The sequence below is a fragment of the Pinus tabuliformis genome, chromosome 5_2, assembly GCF_031772625.1.
Source record: "Pinus tabuliformis cultivar Carrire ecotype Pingquan chromosome 5_2, CPIR1, whole genome shotgun sequence".
NCBI lineage: Eukaryota > Viridiplantae > Streptophyta > Pinopsida > Pinales > Pinaceae > Pinus > Pinus tabuliformis.
In genome coordinates this window covers 754630083-754647163 of record NC_142306.1, presented here as the reverse complement: position 1 = coordinate 754647163, position 17081 = coordinate 754630083, and the positions used below count along the sequence as shown (strand labels likewise).

Here is a 17081-nt window from a genome sequence, read left to right as displayed (position 1 = left end):
TAACACTAGTTAATGTTCTAACTGTGTTATCATACATCTTAATCCTGATATCTCCCATCCCAACAGTCTGACATGACATATTGTTACCCATAAACACAGAACTACCGTTTACATTTTCATACGAAGTAAACCAATTTCTATGTGGGCACATATGATGCGAAGCACCAGAGTCTAACAGCCAGCTATCAAAACTCTGAGAGACATTACATTCAGGTGAAGTTTCATCTATCATACACAATTCTTCAGCAGATAAAACTTCGTCTACCATACCTGAATCAGCCTGATTCGCTTCGTTCTTCAGGTTTTCGGATTCCTTCCGTTTCCAACAGTCCTTCTTCAAGTGTCCAACTTTACCGCAGTTCCAACATTTTGCCTTACACTTCTTGCCCTTCGATTTCGACTTGGAAGACCCCCTTGGTTTGTCTCCTCTTTCCTTTGAGCGTCCTCTAGCGACCATGGCTTCTGATGCAGCTGTATCAGTGCTGGATTTCCTTCGTACTTCTTCAGACAGAAGAGCTCCCACGACTGATTCAAACTTCAAAGAATCAGCAGAGCTGAAACTGATTGAGGTTACGAAGTGATCCCATGATTCAGGCAGAGAACACAGCAAGGTTATGGCTTTATCTTCTTCCTGTATTTTGACTTCCATATCTGTTAATTGACAAATTAGTGTATTAAAAACATTCAAATGTTCTGCAACACTTGAACCTTCTTTCATTCGAAGACTGTATAACTGTCGTTTCAGATAAATTCTGTTGGTTAATGATTTTGTCATATAGAGGTTTTCAAGTTTTTCCCACAACCCTGACGCCGTAGTCTCTTCAACGATGTTGAAGAGAACTTCATCCGCTAGACATAACCAGATTGTACTGAGAGCTCGGGCATCCAAGTCCTCCCAGTCTGAAGTAGTCATGGTTGTAGGTTTCTTAGTAATCCCATCCAATGCCGTGTGCAACCCTTGTTGCACAAGCAGATCCTTAACCTTCAGTTTCCAAAGAGCAAAATTGCTCTTTCCGGTGAATTTCTCCACCTTGAATCTTGCATTCGACATCTTGGCCATTTTTCCTCCTTCCTAGGGTTTCAGTCTTAGTCTTTCTAAGAAAAAAAATAACTTCCCCAATTCAAACAGAAAGACAAGTTTCAAATCCTTTGTTTCTTGCAAACCCTTTTGTTTTTCTGGTTTCAAAACATTCTTGCAAATCTCTTGCAAACTTTTTCTTCTACAATATTTGTAAAAAAAAACAACAACCTTTTCAATCTGCTGTTCTACAATATTTGTAAAAAAAAAACAACCTTTTCAATCTCTGCTGTCTTAAAAAAATTTCTGAACAATCTTTTCAATCTGCTGCTGTCTTTAAAAAAAATTTCTGCAAACCCTTCCTTCCTTTTTTTTTTTCAATATTTTTATAAAAACCACAACTTGACTTGATTTCAATCTTCAGCCTTTGTTTAAAAAAAAATTTCTGCTGGAAAAAAAAAAAACAAGTCTGGAAACTCCGATCAATACCCGGATTTCACGCAGATCCTACTTGCAGCAACTGGCAGACACGACGACGCAGAGCAATTACAGCCCTTCACGCCTCACTGGTCTCAAGTAGACTCAGCCACACGCCCAGCACCACCGGCCAGCACGCATACACAGCCTTACGCTCAGTTTTTGGACTACGCTCAGCAGGAGCACGCATCAGATACCTTACGCTCAGGGTTTGGACTCTTCTCAGCGCAGGTCTTTTTTCCGGCGTTTTACACAGCAAAGGTCATTACGTCTTCACGCCTACGCCCAACTCAGCCCAACTCAGCAAAGGTCTTCACGCCTACGCCCAATTCAGCAAAGGTCTTCACGCTTTCAGCGTTCTACTCAGCAAAGATCTTCACGCCTACGCCCAATCGCTCGGCTCTCGAGCTCTGATACCACTTGTAGAAATAATAGCAGAGATTGTAGAAAGAATAGCAAGAAAATGGGAGAAGACCAAGAAATATGAAACTGAATTTGTATCTGCTTTATTCAAGAATGATTTTTCCTCTACATGAGCATTCGATATATTCATGTCACTAACTAGCGTTACATAACTAAATTATTCGTTACAAACTTATTCGTTGCAAAACTGTCTATACCTAAATTACTAAATCAGTTAAATCGTTGTCAAACTAACAGATCTGTTAAGTATTGAAAGTGATTAAAAATATCCAGGTGCAAATCTTTTGAATGCTCAAGTGTTGGGGTTAGACTGTTTCACTCTCTCTCCCTTTGTGTGTTATATATATATATGGGCTGTTGTTGTTTGACATTAGATATTGGATGTTAAATTTTAATTTTTATCCAATATTGACATTAGAGGTCTGATGCCAAATTTATTACATTTTAATTGACACACGACACAAAGGGACATGTGCCACATCTCCTCCACATGGAGTGCAGGGTGTTCCTCTGCATGCAATGAAGGGAGGGCGGACAAGTGCATTGTGATTTTGGTTTTGCAGCCTTACCTGCATATGCAACCACATCCCCTATATTTTTAACTTAACAGGGTATCAATCTGAATGCTTCAGCCCTTGCATAGTTCAATTCAGATGATATAGAAGTTTGGAAGCATGCCATACCAATGTGGTGATCCATTTACTCTCCTAATACTTTTTATTTCTATTATTCTTTGAGTTCAGTACTGTTAAAATTGGCAACTAGAGCCAAATTCCACCTTGGGACAGCTGATTTGATGGAGATGATTATTGCATTGGATTCTTCTTTTCAAGAGGTCCATGATTGATATAAAGATCATCTCATTCGGACAAGGAGAAGTGTGATTTTGAATTTATGGGCACACATGTGCAAATTGTTCGGGTTGGCCTTTCGCTAAATTTAGGCTCAAGAAGCTCAATGGATGTGTCTTTTCACCCACAACAAAGTGGATAAATAGAAGAGACCTCACACCTCATTTGGAGATCCATCACACGCACATTCTTCGCTCGCTCTTCATCAGATTGGTTCATAGCTTGGGCAGCCTCTCTCTCTCTCTCTCACACGTGCGGCTAGGAGGACAATTTCTGGGCTAAATCACTGAACCGAAATTGCAGAATTTCAAGCAGCTTGACCAGCATTGACCGAGGAGATTTTGACCAGTTTTGACTGTGGTTTTTGGGGCAGAATTTCGATTTTCTTAGGCCGCATTGATTGGCACAGAAATCGAGGTTTCCTGGGCTGTTTGACCTGCGTTGACTGCATGCCTGTTTGACCACAGAGTTGGCCAAGTTTGACCAGAGTTTTTGTGACTGTTTTGGGTTGACTTTGACCACTGCTGGAGGCCGAGTTTGACTGCCTTTGACTGAGCTTCAAAGGAGGTATTTGACTGCTGTTTTGATCAGCGTTGACTTTCTGGTTAGGGCTGAAGTTTGACTGCAGAATTTGACAGGGCTGATTTGACTTTGTATTGTGCTAATCAATTTGACTTTTTTACTCTCTCTCTCTGTTGAACTATTGAATAATAATAAGAAGATTTGATCAAAGGGTTTTCCCCACATTGGGGTTTTTCTCTGGCATCCACCAAATCCGGTGTTCTCTTGTCTTGGCTTGTCTTCTGCAGTTTTGTTTAATGCTCTATCTGCATTTACTATCAATGTGGTTAATGGCTTATGTGATTGCTACTGAAATAATTGGAAATTGTTATTGGGCTGCTAAAGAAACATTGAAATAAATTGTGCTTAGCATAGAGCATACCATTGTTATCTAAAATTAACAAGTACAGATCTGAGAGTTTGAAATTACTAGATTGCAAAGATTTCATGGTGTTTTAGTTTTCCTTTCCTTTCTTGTGTATTACGTCTAAATTGCACTCACATGAGATCATGTTTACTTTCAATTTGCTTGCAGTTTCGAACACACAAGGTGATTTACAGGCGATATGCAGGCCTCTTTTTCTCCATGTGTGTGGACATAACTGATAATGAACTGGCTTATTTGGAGAGCATTCATTTATTTGTTGAGATATTGGATCATTTCTTCAGCAACGTATGTGAGCTTGACCTAGTATTCAATTTTCACAAGGTAAGCTGCTTGACCTAGTATTCAGTTTTCACAAGGTAAGCTTCTGTCATACTTTTGTTAACCTGTTTGCTGTATCTGATTTTATTGGGAGCATGCTTTAAGATATTGTAGCAAAGGTGCATCTTTTGCTGCTGTGTGGTTATTAATTGAGCTTCTTGCTTTGTTAAATGTGGCTTATTGTTCATTTCTCTCATATACGCTGGAAGGCTCCTAAATGTTGCCAGTTCAGCTTCAAAATTAGGAAGATGCTTTTTTAGGGGAAAACGTAATGCATTTTCTGTCTCAGGGCTAATTTTTAAGGCTATATATTTACTTAAGTTATGCCCCACTCTTCTATTTTTTTATTTTTAATGCATCACATATTCATTTTTTTACAGGGATTTATTTATTTATTTATTAAATTTGATTAGAATGCTTTACAATGATGTTCAAAGCACATCGAAATGTAAGCCATCTTTGAAACATTCAGAGTACATAATTGTAATCAAGGAAAAATTTAGACCTCATGAATACAAGATATTTATAACACGTTCCAGAAATGAAGCCTTGTAAAGATATCTGTAGTTTAGACACTACTTTAACAACACTTATGTCAAAATAGTGAAAAGATCAATCCTGGACAAATCCTGTTGAAACGAAGGCATGAGGAGGGCGGCTACAAGTATGAAAACTTTGTGATGACATACATCTATTTCAGAGCTATCACAAATACCATGTGGCATGACAACTTCCAACTGACAAATATTCAATGCGAGACAGCCTTTTTAATAGTGCCCAGAGCATACATGCAGATTTTATACATACAAAGTTTATGCTGTACAATCTGAGGAAGCCTCTATTCAATTTTCTCAATGTCGATACAGATACTAGTGTGCCTGACCCAGGAAAATTTGAATTGGGCACTTGCTAGCAGGGAATCAGCAAGATGCCCAACAACATTGGCGACAACTACTTGCTAACCTCAAGGGCTTAGATTCAATCATATACTGTATATAAATAGTGAGCGAGGTGTTTCAACATTTGCTGATAATGTTGACAAATATTTTACCTAAAGGAGCGGGGGACAAAGATACACTTCATTTTTTGGTGCCTTCTGTACTATGAGATTAGAGGATGTTACTACTGCTTCTACAGGGACTTAGAGGGTTCTCTCTTTACTTTCTTTTGATATTAGGATCAAAGTTGCATAGCTATTTTCATCAGACAGATTTTGAGTCACAAATCTCAGCTCTTGCATGCCCTCTCCCACCTTGGGCGGACCAGGAGTAACACATCCTCGTAGTGATAGAGGGCCCAAGTCCAGATGAATCCAGAGCGGGGCACTTTTCTTCCGTCAAATTGCTTCTCAACCTCAGTGGAGCAGTCAAATCTATTCATAGTTTCTCTCCTTTGACCTCAGATGTTGGAACTGAGCTTCGTCGCTCTTACATCCCTCCCAGGATCATAAAGTTGGACCCCCCATGGTACTCAAGGACTCTGACAATGAGTTATTGTGACCTTGAGCCCCCCTTGCCATCGATCATTAGATCTATGAGACCTTGATGTCATTGGCTTCATTATCAAATATTTCTCTCTCCTTGACTAGTATTGTGTCCAACTCCTACGTTGGACACCCATTTTGTGTCACTGCACCTATGGTACTGTAATATACACTTTATTTTTTGTCTTAGACTTATTGCTTAGCCTTGTCAAATATTTACCTAGGTTGTACTTTTAATTTTCTTGTACCTTTCTTTCTCTCATTATATACAAGCTACTTTGCACTTCCACATAGTATTCACATTGGATGTATCCTTTAATCCAATTGACCTACTTTTGTGGTCATTTGTTGGACATTAATAAAATTATTTTATCTATTATATCTAGTATTGATGAAATAACTATATGATATAACCCCATATCTTTTGTAGATGTGAGGATATTGAGGCGAATACTTCTATGCACTTTTACGATTTTCGCTTTAATTCATTGTTTAGGCGTCTTGATGTTTATGTGTCATATATAAGGGACACATTCACCATTTGACAAAAGAGCTACTGCATTTACAAACTATTGTCTCTAAAATAGTACCATTGCCTTCATATCTGAGGAGTTTGTTGTTTTGTCCTAAGAATAAAGACGAACATCCATCTCTCACATTTGAATTTCAAACATGGATGCAATTAGTAGACCCACAGTTCTTATGGTTTCAAGGTCTAGGGACCAAGTTTGGTGCAAGCATACTAGACTAGGATGGAGAGAGTACATAACTTGTTTCTTTGGTGCATCATCCGATGTAAGTGGACGATTTCATAACCCATCATTGAGGCAAAGTTCGACATTCACCCTTTTTGCCTTGAGGTCATTTTTCATATGGTTTCTTTCCTTCACATAGTTTGATCTTTCAACGATTCTACCACTGGGAGAGAGGGTATTCAAATGTTGCACTTTGCTCCTCAGAGGTGTTCGCTTCAGGTCCTCCCTCAAGTTGGGCACAAGGTTGGTTCTTAGGGGTATCATGGCTTCTCCAGTTGATTATATCTCCCTAGAGTGCCTTCCCTTGTTCAGACTCTCCCTTGATGCATCCAATGATCAACCATCTCTTGCTGACTAGACAAGGACTGAATCAGGCTATCAAAGAGGATATTTATAGTTGTACATTTAAGTTACCTAGAGCTCACCTTCGATTGGCTTGAGCTCAAAGATGTCCTTCTATCTAGAGCACTTTTTGGAGTTGTGGGATGGCATCATTGTCCATCCCCCTTATGGATGCACTTTCTTAAGATCCCTTTAGGATAGCTTTGGGTTGCCTCCCATTGACTTGAGATAGAGAGAGGTCACCATATACCACAATTTGAGTGTACTGCCTTTGGGAGCTATCGACAAAGATGCATCTTATTTTTCGTTGTCTCCTATACGATGAGATTAGGGGATGTTATCAGTGCCTTTGAAAGGAATCAGGGGGTTCCTTCTCTATTTTTTCAGTACTAAGACCATAGCTACCTAATGCTTTTCATTAGGGAGATGTTTTTCCATAAATTTGATTTGTTACCGTGCCTTGGGATGACCAAACCAATCACCTCATACTTGTTGATCTGTTAGATCAGAGCAACATAAGATAGGCATAGTTTCTGAGTGCACCAATGTGGAATGTTGAGACCCTAAGTTTCTCCTCAACCCCACCTTTTAGGAGGCCAATTGACATGATCGAGATTAGTTTGGTGGTACTAGTTTGTACATCAGGCCACATGTTCCCAATTAGAGAGATCAATGCTAGATGGATTCAGAGTAGAGCGCCTCCTGCTCTTTAGATTACCTCACAGATCCAAAGGAGTAGCCAAAGATCCATTAGGAGTTAACTTCTTTCCAACTCGTATGCTAGAAGTATCCCTTGCTCATACATTCTCCACATGATCATACAACCAGACCCCTTGATGGTAAATGCAATAACTCTTTAGTCAAATGATAAATGCATCCTTGTTCATCAGACTTGGGAGATGTTGGCATCATCAACCTCATCATTTGATCTCTCTCTCTCTTGACAAGTTCATGAGTTGTCCACCATTCGATTCTTGGTCAAACTCACTGTGTTTTGTATCGCTGTACCTTTGTCACAAATATATATATATATATATATATTGATATTGTACTTATCTAAGTTTTTTTTCTTTATATTATTTTCTACATTTTCTAGGAGTTGTGCGTGCACTCCCACATTGTATTCATATTGGTTGTATTTAGCCTCCCCCTTTGGGGGATTGATAGATAGTATCAAGACTAGTTTGGTTATGTTGACCCATACATTGATTTACTGTTTTCAGAGCACTAGAGTGACTAGCTTTGGATGGTTCCAGAGCAAGGCTCCCTTGACCTATCCGATTACCTCTGAGTTCCATAGGAGAGACCAAAGATTTATTCAGAGTTTCTTTCTTTCGACCATGGATGTTTTTGAGAAATCAAGGCTTATAGTAATTAGGGTTTGATTCCTCATTCTTGATAATTAATTGTGAATTATGTTGGCTTATTTGACTATTTTTATTATTTTATCTTTCATCAAGCAATTATGAAATTATATGTATATGAAGATCACAAGACCAAGAGACACAAGATGTAGGCACTCGGCCAGGGCAAAACTGCTACAAGGGGGAAACCTAGTTGAACTCTTCCACTAGTAGATTCAGATCAAGACGAGACAACCAAGACCCCTTAGACCTAGACAAAGACCTCTAACCACCAAGTCAACCCTTCCCTTCAATAGATGATCCCTGTCAAAGTCTCCAAGTGACAGCTTCCCAACAACAACTTCAATCCAAAATTTCAACCCCCTAGCAACAGATTTTGGGCCCCCAACTATAGAATTTAGGACCTGCAGTAGACAGAGAATTCCGGCCTCGACAGCTGCCTATAAAATTTGCATGTGTAAGAGATAGATGGCCCAAAAAGTCAGATTCGGTCTTCCCAACTTCTTTTGCCCTTCTCCAGCTACTTCGCTGTCTTTTCTGCTTCTCTTCCTTGAAGATCGAACTTGTTGAGTGAGTGAGACAAATAGGTTGAACTGCCTTTTCATATATAGCCTTTCTGCTGGGTCGAATTTCCTTAATGTAGGCTAACTTCATGGGGATAGGGCTGATTTGGTGTGGAGGTGACAAATAACCCTTTTGACTAAAAAATAATTCTTTTTACATGATACAAAGGCCCAAGAAGGGTTAAATCATAATGACAACGACTCTAATGACTCAAGACAAAACCTAAAAGTCGTCAATGGAGGCTTTGACCTAGAAAACGCTGACCCAAGCATGAAACCCATGCTTTAATAAGTCATTTTCTTTAATAATAAAATTTCTTTTGACAAGTACAATTATGAAGACTGAGACTAGTTACATTCTTCAACAGATGCTAGGAGTATCCCTTGCTTCTACATCATCCCCCCCAAAGGATCGTATGGATGGACCCATCGCTAGTTATAGGGGACTTTGATAGCAAGTTAGTGACTAAGTCACCTCCCTTGCTATCAACCATTAGACTTAAGAGCACTTGACATCTTTAGTTTCATCATTGGATCTTCCTATCTCACTCATGGCAGGCTATTGATTATTTTGTGTTAAATATCCATGAAACTCTGCAACTATTTAGATGAAAAAAAACACAGAGATAGAGACACATCATACAAATTGATACAATTTTCTCAGGAAACCCATTAGAGAAAACCTGCTTGTTGGATGTGGCTATTTTATTGATTGTCCTTGGAGCAATTGAACCTATTACAAAGAAATCTGTCTCTCTTGAGAAAGTGTTCTGCTTCTCTTTCAAATCTCAATTAATACAATTGATCTTGGCCTCCCTTGATCACAACTTGTCCTCGTCTTCTTTAGGACACAATTTCTATGCTCCACAATCAAGACTCTCACTCTCACAATCTTGTGAGCTTGCTTTTTCTCACAACCTTGTGCACAAAACAATTGAATTCACTTTGTCCTTCCTTTATAGATTTCTTCCATTCTAAATTAGGCTAGTTCAAATTTAGAACTCGAATTGTGATAGCGAGTTAAATGAGAGTGTTCCTCGCTCTCCTTCCAATCATCACTGGAGTTTTAACTTGTGCTCTCTCCAGTCAACACTGGTGATCTTACAAGCTCTTCCTCCAATCAAGACTAAAGACTAAGCTACTCTAACTGAATTGCTAACTGCCAACCAATCCTATATTCAACCTGATGAAGACTTCCACTTAATTAGACCTCCAACACTATGCATGAACTCTTGATGATTATTCTTGTAAAATGGAAATAAACTCAGCATCACTGGAGTCTAGCTCATGAGGACAATTTGAGGTCTTCATTGGATAAGGCACAAGTTAAAAGACCTTGCTTGCTAATTTTCAACACTCCCTCTTAGTGAGGAAGGTACTTCTGGAAGAACCTCGTCCACTTGGATCTGTCACCAACACTACCACATTCTTCGCTGTTGTAGTTGCTCCCTCTAAACTAGAAGACTTCCCTGCTTTCTCCTGAAAAATCTAATCTGAAAACTTGTTCTTTCAAACCATGCTCTGCGAGTCTATCACGTCAGTTGTAAGTGCCATGTTCCTTGTGTATCTCGATGGCTGCTTATTCTGCCTGATGGTGGTACTGGGAGTTCTAACTCTCTTCTAGTTCCTCCCAAACAACTCCTCTGCCCTCTTGGCTTGAACTCTACCTATAGTTGGAGTCACTGACTAAGTGGCTACCTCTGCTCGCCCTAGGCTCTGCTCATCATCTTACTGGTCAGCCCAACTGCCAACTAGCTGAGACTCAAACTAAGATACTGGCTGAGGCTCCATCTTGAGTAGCTTCTTCTTAGTTATTTTAACCTACTCTTGCCCTAAGGATTCTCTTAGAGTTGTGCTCTCCTCAACCATCACTTCTCTACTTTGCGCCCTTCCTACCTTGCTGCTCAAGACTATGCCTGTCTTTACCCAAAAGTTGTAGAGATTCTTCATCCTCACATCTATTTGCTTCTTACATCCAGATGTTAAGTGTTGAAGGTAAGCCTTACCTCTGCTGAAGATGACATCATAACCCTTGTCCCCAAGGGTAGCTACCGAAACAAGATTTTGCTTCAGGCCTGGAACATAGAGGACATCTCTGAGATGAAGAGGATTACCCGACTCCCTTTGAAACTGATAGTGCCAACTCTTGTAGTTGCTTACATGCCATCATCTCCTAGCTCAATTTGAAACCGCATGTCCTCCTTTAGGTGGCTGAAATACCTTTTGTTCCCAGTCATGTGGAAGGATGCTCCTGAATGAATATACCATACGCTATTGTCCGCTGAGCTTGCCATGGAAGCTATCAATGAGACATCTTTCTTGAACTGGGCAGAAAACGCATCTACCTCCGCCGATGCAGCTACATGATGTTTATTGGATTCCTCCTTCCGATTAGGATACTTAGTGGGATAGTGCTCAAACTCATGGCAATGGAAGCACTTGATCTTGCTTAGATCCTTCTTCTTCTCGTCCTTCTCACTGGACTTAGCCTCTTCTTAGCCCTTCTTGCCCTTGGCTCTGCTACCTTTGTCTGTTAGGAGGTCTTTTCTTTCCAACCATGCTCTGCGAGTCTATCACCTTAGTTGTAAGTGCCATGTACCTTGTGTATCTTGGTGGCTGCTGATTCTGCTTGATGGTGGTACTGGGAGTTCTAACTCTCTTCTAGTTCCTCCCAAACAACTCCTCTGCCCTCTTGGCTCGAACTCTCCCTATACTTGGAGTCACTGACTAAGTGGGTACCTCTGCTCGCCCTAGGCTCTGCTCCTCATCATCTTACTGGTAAGCCCAACTGCCAACTAGCTGAGACTCAAACTGAGATACTGGCTGAGGCTCCATCTTGAGTAGCTTCTTCTCAATTACTTTAACCTACTCTTGCCCTAAGGACTCTCTCAGAGTTGTGCTCTCCTCAACCATCACTTCTCTACTTTGTGCCCTTCCTACCTTGCTGCTTAAGACTGTGCCTGTCTTTATCCAAAACTTGTAGAGATTCTTCATCCTCACATCTATTTGCTTCTTACATCTAGAAGTTAAGTGTTGAAGCTAAGCCTTACCTCTGCTGAAGATGACATCATAACCCTTGTCCTGAAGGGTAGCTACCGAAACAAGATTTTGCTTCAGGCCTGGAACATAGAGGACATCTCTGAGATGAAGAGGATTAACCGACTCCCTTTGAAAACTGATAGTGCCAACTCCCGTAGTTGCTTACACGCCATCATCTCCTAGCTCAATTTGAAACCGCATGTCCTCCTTTAGGTGGCTGAAATACCTTTTGTTCCCAGTCATGTGGAAGGATGCTCCTGAATGAATATACCATACGCTATTTTCCGCTGAACTTGCCATGGAAGCTATCAATGAGACATCTTTCTTGAATTGGGCAGAAAACGCATCTACCTCTGCCGATGCAGCGACATGATCGTTATTGGATTCCTCCTTCCGGTTAGGACACTTTGTGGCATAGTGCTCAAACTCATGGCAATGGAAGCACTTGATCTTGCTTAGATCCTTCTTCTTCTCATCCTTCTCATTGGACTTAGCCTCTTCTTAGCCCTTGGCTCTGCTACCTTTGTCTGCTAGGGCAAAGTTCTCGTCCTTTGCTGGAGCTTCTCTACTAGCTCTGCACTTCTCTAGATCTCTTCTTGAATGCAATCACTCCATATCCTTTCCCAACTGGGAATATTCTTTGTGCCACTTACTGCATCTCAGAAACTATACCAAGACTTAAGGAGTCCCAGAAGCGCAAGACTCACAAGGTATTTTTCTGGTACTGTCTCGCCCACACCACCTAGCTCATACCAAATTTGGGTGAACTTTGAAAGATATGTGATGATGGGATCTCCTTATTCAGATACTTCTTAGCTTCTATTTGAGAGCAAGCTTCCTGACATCACTAGAACCTTGATACAAATATAAGATGGCTTTAAATATCTCATATGCAGTCTTCTTCTCATGGAGATGAGGAATAATATGGTCTCTGATCCCTTTAGGAATGATCCTCCTCGCCTTGGTGTCATTCTTGTTATGTTGAGCCAACTGGAAACTGTTGGGGATCTTGAGGTGGCACTATTTGATTCTTCTCAAATTTTAGCACCCCATTATCTTCCAACACCGCATGTATTCACTCCTTCCATGCACAGAAATTTGAGGCCCCTCTAAATTGTGATCTAACCTTAGCCCTAGGAATGATATACTGCTATCCAAGGAATTGCTCTGCTCTGCTCGTCAAACTCTAGTGCTAGTCCTCTTGACTAATCTGTGCTCAAGCCTCTGATCAACTTGGTGCTGGTCTTTATACTAATTTCTGCTCTGATACCATGTTAAACTTCCATGAAACTTTGTAACTACTTGGATGATTATCTGAAAATTGAAATCTAGTTTACTTTAACCAAGATACGTAGTCTCTTAACAATTCATAAGTAGCGTCTCTTAACAATTCATAAGCATCGGAATAAAAACACAGAGATAAAAACATCACACAAATTGATAAACTTTTCTTAGGAAACGCAACAAGAAAAACCTATTTACTTGATGTGGCTATTTTATTGATTGTCCTTGAAGCAATAGAATCTATTACAAAACACTCTGTCTCTCTTGAGAAAGCATTTTGTTTCTCTTCCAAATCTTAGCTAATACAATTGACCTTGGCCTCCCTTGATCACAACTTGATCTCGGTTCCTGCACACAATTGATCCTTTGCTACCTCCTTGACATGCTCTGCAGACCCTGCTATCTTGCATCAATTATGCTCCTCCTTCCTTGTGCACTTGGGCCTATTTAATCCTTGCGCCAATCTCCTATTCTCTAGCACATTTATGGCCCTATTTCTTAGTGCACATGGGCCTATCTCTTTGCGCACAAAATCTCCTATTTTGTAGTGCACTTGGCCCTTATTTCTATGCAGACCTCAACAACACACATCTGCGCACAATCAATGCCCCTAAATTCTACCACACTTGTGCTTCTATTCTTTCGGACACAATTCCTGCTCTCCACAATCAAGGCTCTCTCACTCTCACAATCTTGTGAGCTTGCTTTGTCTCAGAACCTCGGGCGCAAAACAATTGAATTTACTTGTGCCTTCGTCCTTTCTTTATAGATTCGATCCATGCTAAATTAGGCTAGTTCAAATTTAGAACTCGAGTTGTGATAGCGAGTTAACTGAGAGTGTTACTTGCTCTCCTTCCAATCATCATTGGAGTTGTTAACTCGTGCTCTCTCTAATCAACACTGGAGATCTAACTCGCTCTTACTTCAATCAAGATTGAACACTAGCTCGCTCTGACTAAACTACTAATCGGAAACCAATTGCCTGTCCCAACGGGCATCAATAATGTCCCAAAGAGGCATATACTTTGCCTCCTCATCCCCATATCTCCTTTTGATGGCCTCCTTTGCGAGATCCATCACCTCATAAATGTAACCCATAGCGGATTTGTCACCATCAACCATCCTGAAATTTCAAGCTTTCAAATCTAAAGAAATATGAAACATTGAAAATAAAAAGAAGCTTGAAATGAAATTTTAAAAATGAAAAATTTAAAGGACTTGAAGTACGTGAGTACTCTAACAAGGGACTCCATCACAACAATAATCTCTTCGGCATCTTTCTAGAAATCGTCATTAAACAAAAGTGCAACAATTTCAATGCCTTCAAGGGCCTTGGAATGTTTAGATGCCATCCACTTAGGTCCCAAGAGCATCCTCTTCAGATTTATCTTTTGCTCAACCATAGATTGCAAAGATATGAAATTTGTTGCAAATGTAGTCACTGCAGTTTGAACAATTTCTTTACCTTCAATGTATTTTCTAATGGTGGTTAGGACAATAGTGTGGTTGTATAGGTATTTGGTTATGAATATTGCCTTCTCCACAACCTCATGTATCCAATGAAGCTTACCAATGTCCTCAAGCATTAAATCTATGCAATGAGAAGCACAAGAGGTCCAAAAAATAGTGGGGTGCCTAATCTAAAAAAGTCTACCAGCAACCATATAATTAGCTGCATTGTCGGTGACAATTTGTACAACATGTTCTTCTCCCACTTCCTGAACTACTTCCTCCATCATTTCACAAATAAGTTGGCCAGTCTTAACCTTGTTTGATGCAAGGAAATTTATTAAAGTTCTATTCCTCTGATCTGTCCATCCATCGCTCATGATGGTGCACCCTGTTTCTACCCATGATGAATGAAACTCAGATAGGACAATGGCATCTTCAACACTCTCTAACTACAAATCTGTCCTAAGGCTCTCTGATGTAATGGCTTTGAACCTTGGACCTGCAACAACAACTGCATCAATCATAGCTTGCCAATAAGGACTTCTGGCATAGTGGAAAGGTATGTCAGAATAGTACCAAAAGTTAGCAATGGCCTTCCTTGCCTGACTATGGATATATTTTTTAGAACCAATGGCATCCAAGGTAGGTTGGGAAACGGGTTTTGTACAGGGAGAAAAAAAGTTGTTTATGTTTCCACATTTAGTGTTGAATGCAACATAATTCATTTGGCCTTGAGTTTGACTTGGACTTGGAGGCATGTGTGGGAAACTTGGGAACGACATTGAGGATTCAACAAAGGGAGATGACAAGGGGGTATTGGAAGAAACTTCGTCAAATCCAAGAGTTCCTATTTCTTTATTTTGCTTTGCTTTCTTGGCATTATGTTGACTGAACATATCAAGGGCCAAGGTTGCTTGGTGTTTGACATTTTCGTCAACGTGTTTGCAAAGACCTATATCATGGCTGGGTGTCTGTGCAAGGTTGTACTTGAATCTATAAATGTCTCCACTACATTTCGCTTTGCAAAATTTACAAAGGAGCTTGGGGTCTCTGGGAATCTTGTCATAATAAGCCCAAGCAAAGTCCTTCTCCCCCGGCATTGTCATTGATTTGGACTTGTGTTTAAATTGTGGCTTCAGTTAAGAATCAAGATTTGAAGATGTGGCTTTTGTTTAATTTGTGGCTTTTGTAAAAGACAAAAAAATAAAAAATAAAAAATGCAGAATTCTGATATAAGTGAAAATTTAAATGATCTTAAAATTTAAATCATCTGAGTATTAAAGAATCCCATGTATTTCGTTGTGACTATTGACTGTGGACCTTGAAGAGTCAAGACTTATTTTTCAAACTGCAATTATAGATGAGGCAAACAATGGAACCTGAACTGCTAATCATTTTATAAAAAAATTTAAAAATGTCATTAAGATTTGTTGGTTCTAACTTCTTTTTCAGATTAAATTTCTCTGGAGCACCTGATTCTTTTTACATGCTAGCAAATAGACTGAGTACAAGCATTACATTTAGGACACCTATGCACGGTTAACTCAACGAAGCTGGTTTGTAAATTAACTTCACAGATCACGGTTCTAAATACAAGACTTGTCAAGGGATGAGTCAGAATATAGATTGTAATTTGTATCACAAAAGAAGGGTCTTCAAAAGTCTGATACTGTACCTGTGCCCTTTTAAAACACAGTGAGGATATCCGATAACCATCACATGAAATGGCAATGGATTAATAATAGATGAGCCATGTTAAAACCTAATACTAAATAGTAAATACCATCATATCCCAAATTATACCTGAGTGTAAACATTACCGAGTCCCGACCCCAACGAAATGGTCCCTACGCAGGTTACCACAGCGATGCCGATTACCATAGCGAAACGGAAAGTTGGTAACCACAACCGCCAGCGTTTCATAATAAAACTAGGGACCATAGCGATTACCACAACGAAACGGAAAGTTGGAAACCACAGCCGCCAGGCGTATTGTGAAATCCAAGTGGCAGACTGCAGCGGGCGAATCGACTTCTCATTAACCTAAAAACTTGCTGAGTCAATCGCCTAAGTTGGGGAAGTCGTGACGGATCGCCAAGTCGCGACTCAAACTCGTGTTGGCCACATGTCAAACTCGCATTGGCCACAAGTCAAACTCGGTCAATGCGAGTTTGACTCGCGCAGAGCCAACTCTGCTTGTTTAGCGGCTGAGCTGACTTTCACTTGCGATTAATCGCCAAAGTCGCCGATTCCTGTTTCAGTGCTGCCAACCAATCCTATTGTCAAATTGATGAATACTTCCACTTGACTCGACCTCCAACACTAGCATGGACTCTTGATGATTATTCCCATAAACTGGGAATAAACTCACCATCACTGAATTCTAACTCATGAAGACAATTTAAGGTCTTCACTGGCTAAGGCACAAACCAGAAGACCTTGCTCGCTACATTTTCAACATTTTGTATCGTGTCACAGTCCTTTATATGTGTGTCACGGCAGCACTACTGCTTGTTTCTTTTTGTTATCTTCAACATTTCCTAGGAGCTGCCCTTGCACTCTCATTTTATATTCATACTGATTATACATTTCTTCAGTTCCATTGACCTATGTTTGTGGTCGTTTGTTAGACATTAATAAAATTATCTTATCAGTCCCATTGACTTGCTTTTGTGGTCATCCATTGGACATTAATATAATTATCTTATCTTATTCTAAACACAGTAGTTGCGACTGAGAAATATACAATCTCATCCCTGGCCT

General features: G+C 40.0%; 1 protein-coding gene across 5 annotated transcripts in view; it reads left to right on the top strand.

The window, feature by feature from the left end:
* The window catches only part of LOC149161448 (AP-2 complex subunit sigma), a 72851-nt gene that overhangs the window by 40247 nt on the left and 15523 nt on the right, over positions 1-17081 (top strand). For all 5 annotated transcript variants that reach the window (XM_089436995.1, XM_089436994.1, XM_089436993.1 and 2 more), the window contains one exon: positions 3866-4039. In XM_089436995.1, the coding sequence (XP_089293121.1) occupies positions 3866-4039 (174 nt within the window). The remainder of the gene's footprint in view (positions 1-3865; positions 4040-17081) is intronic.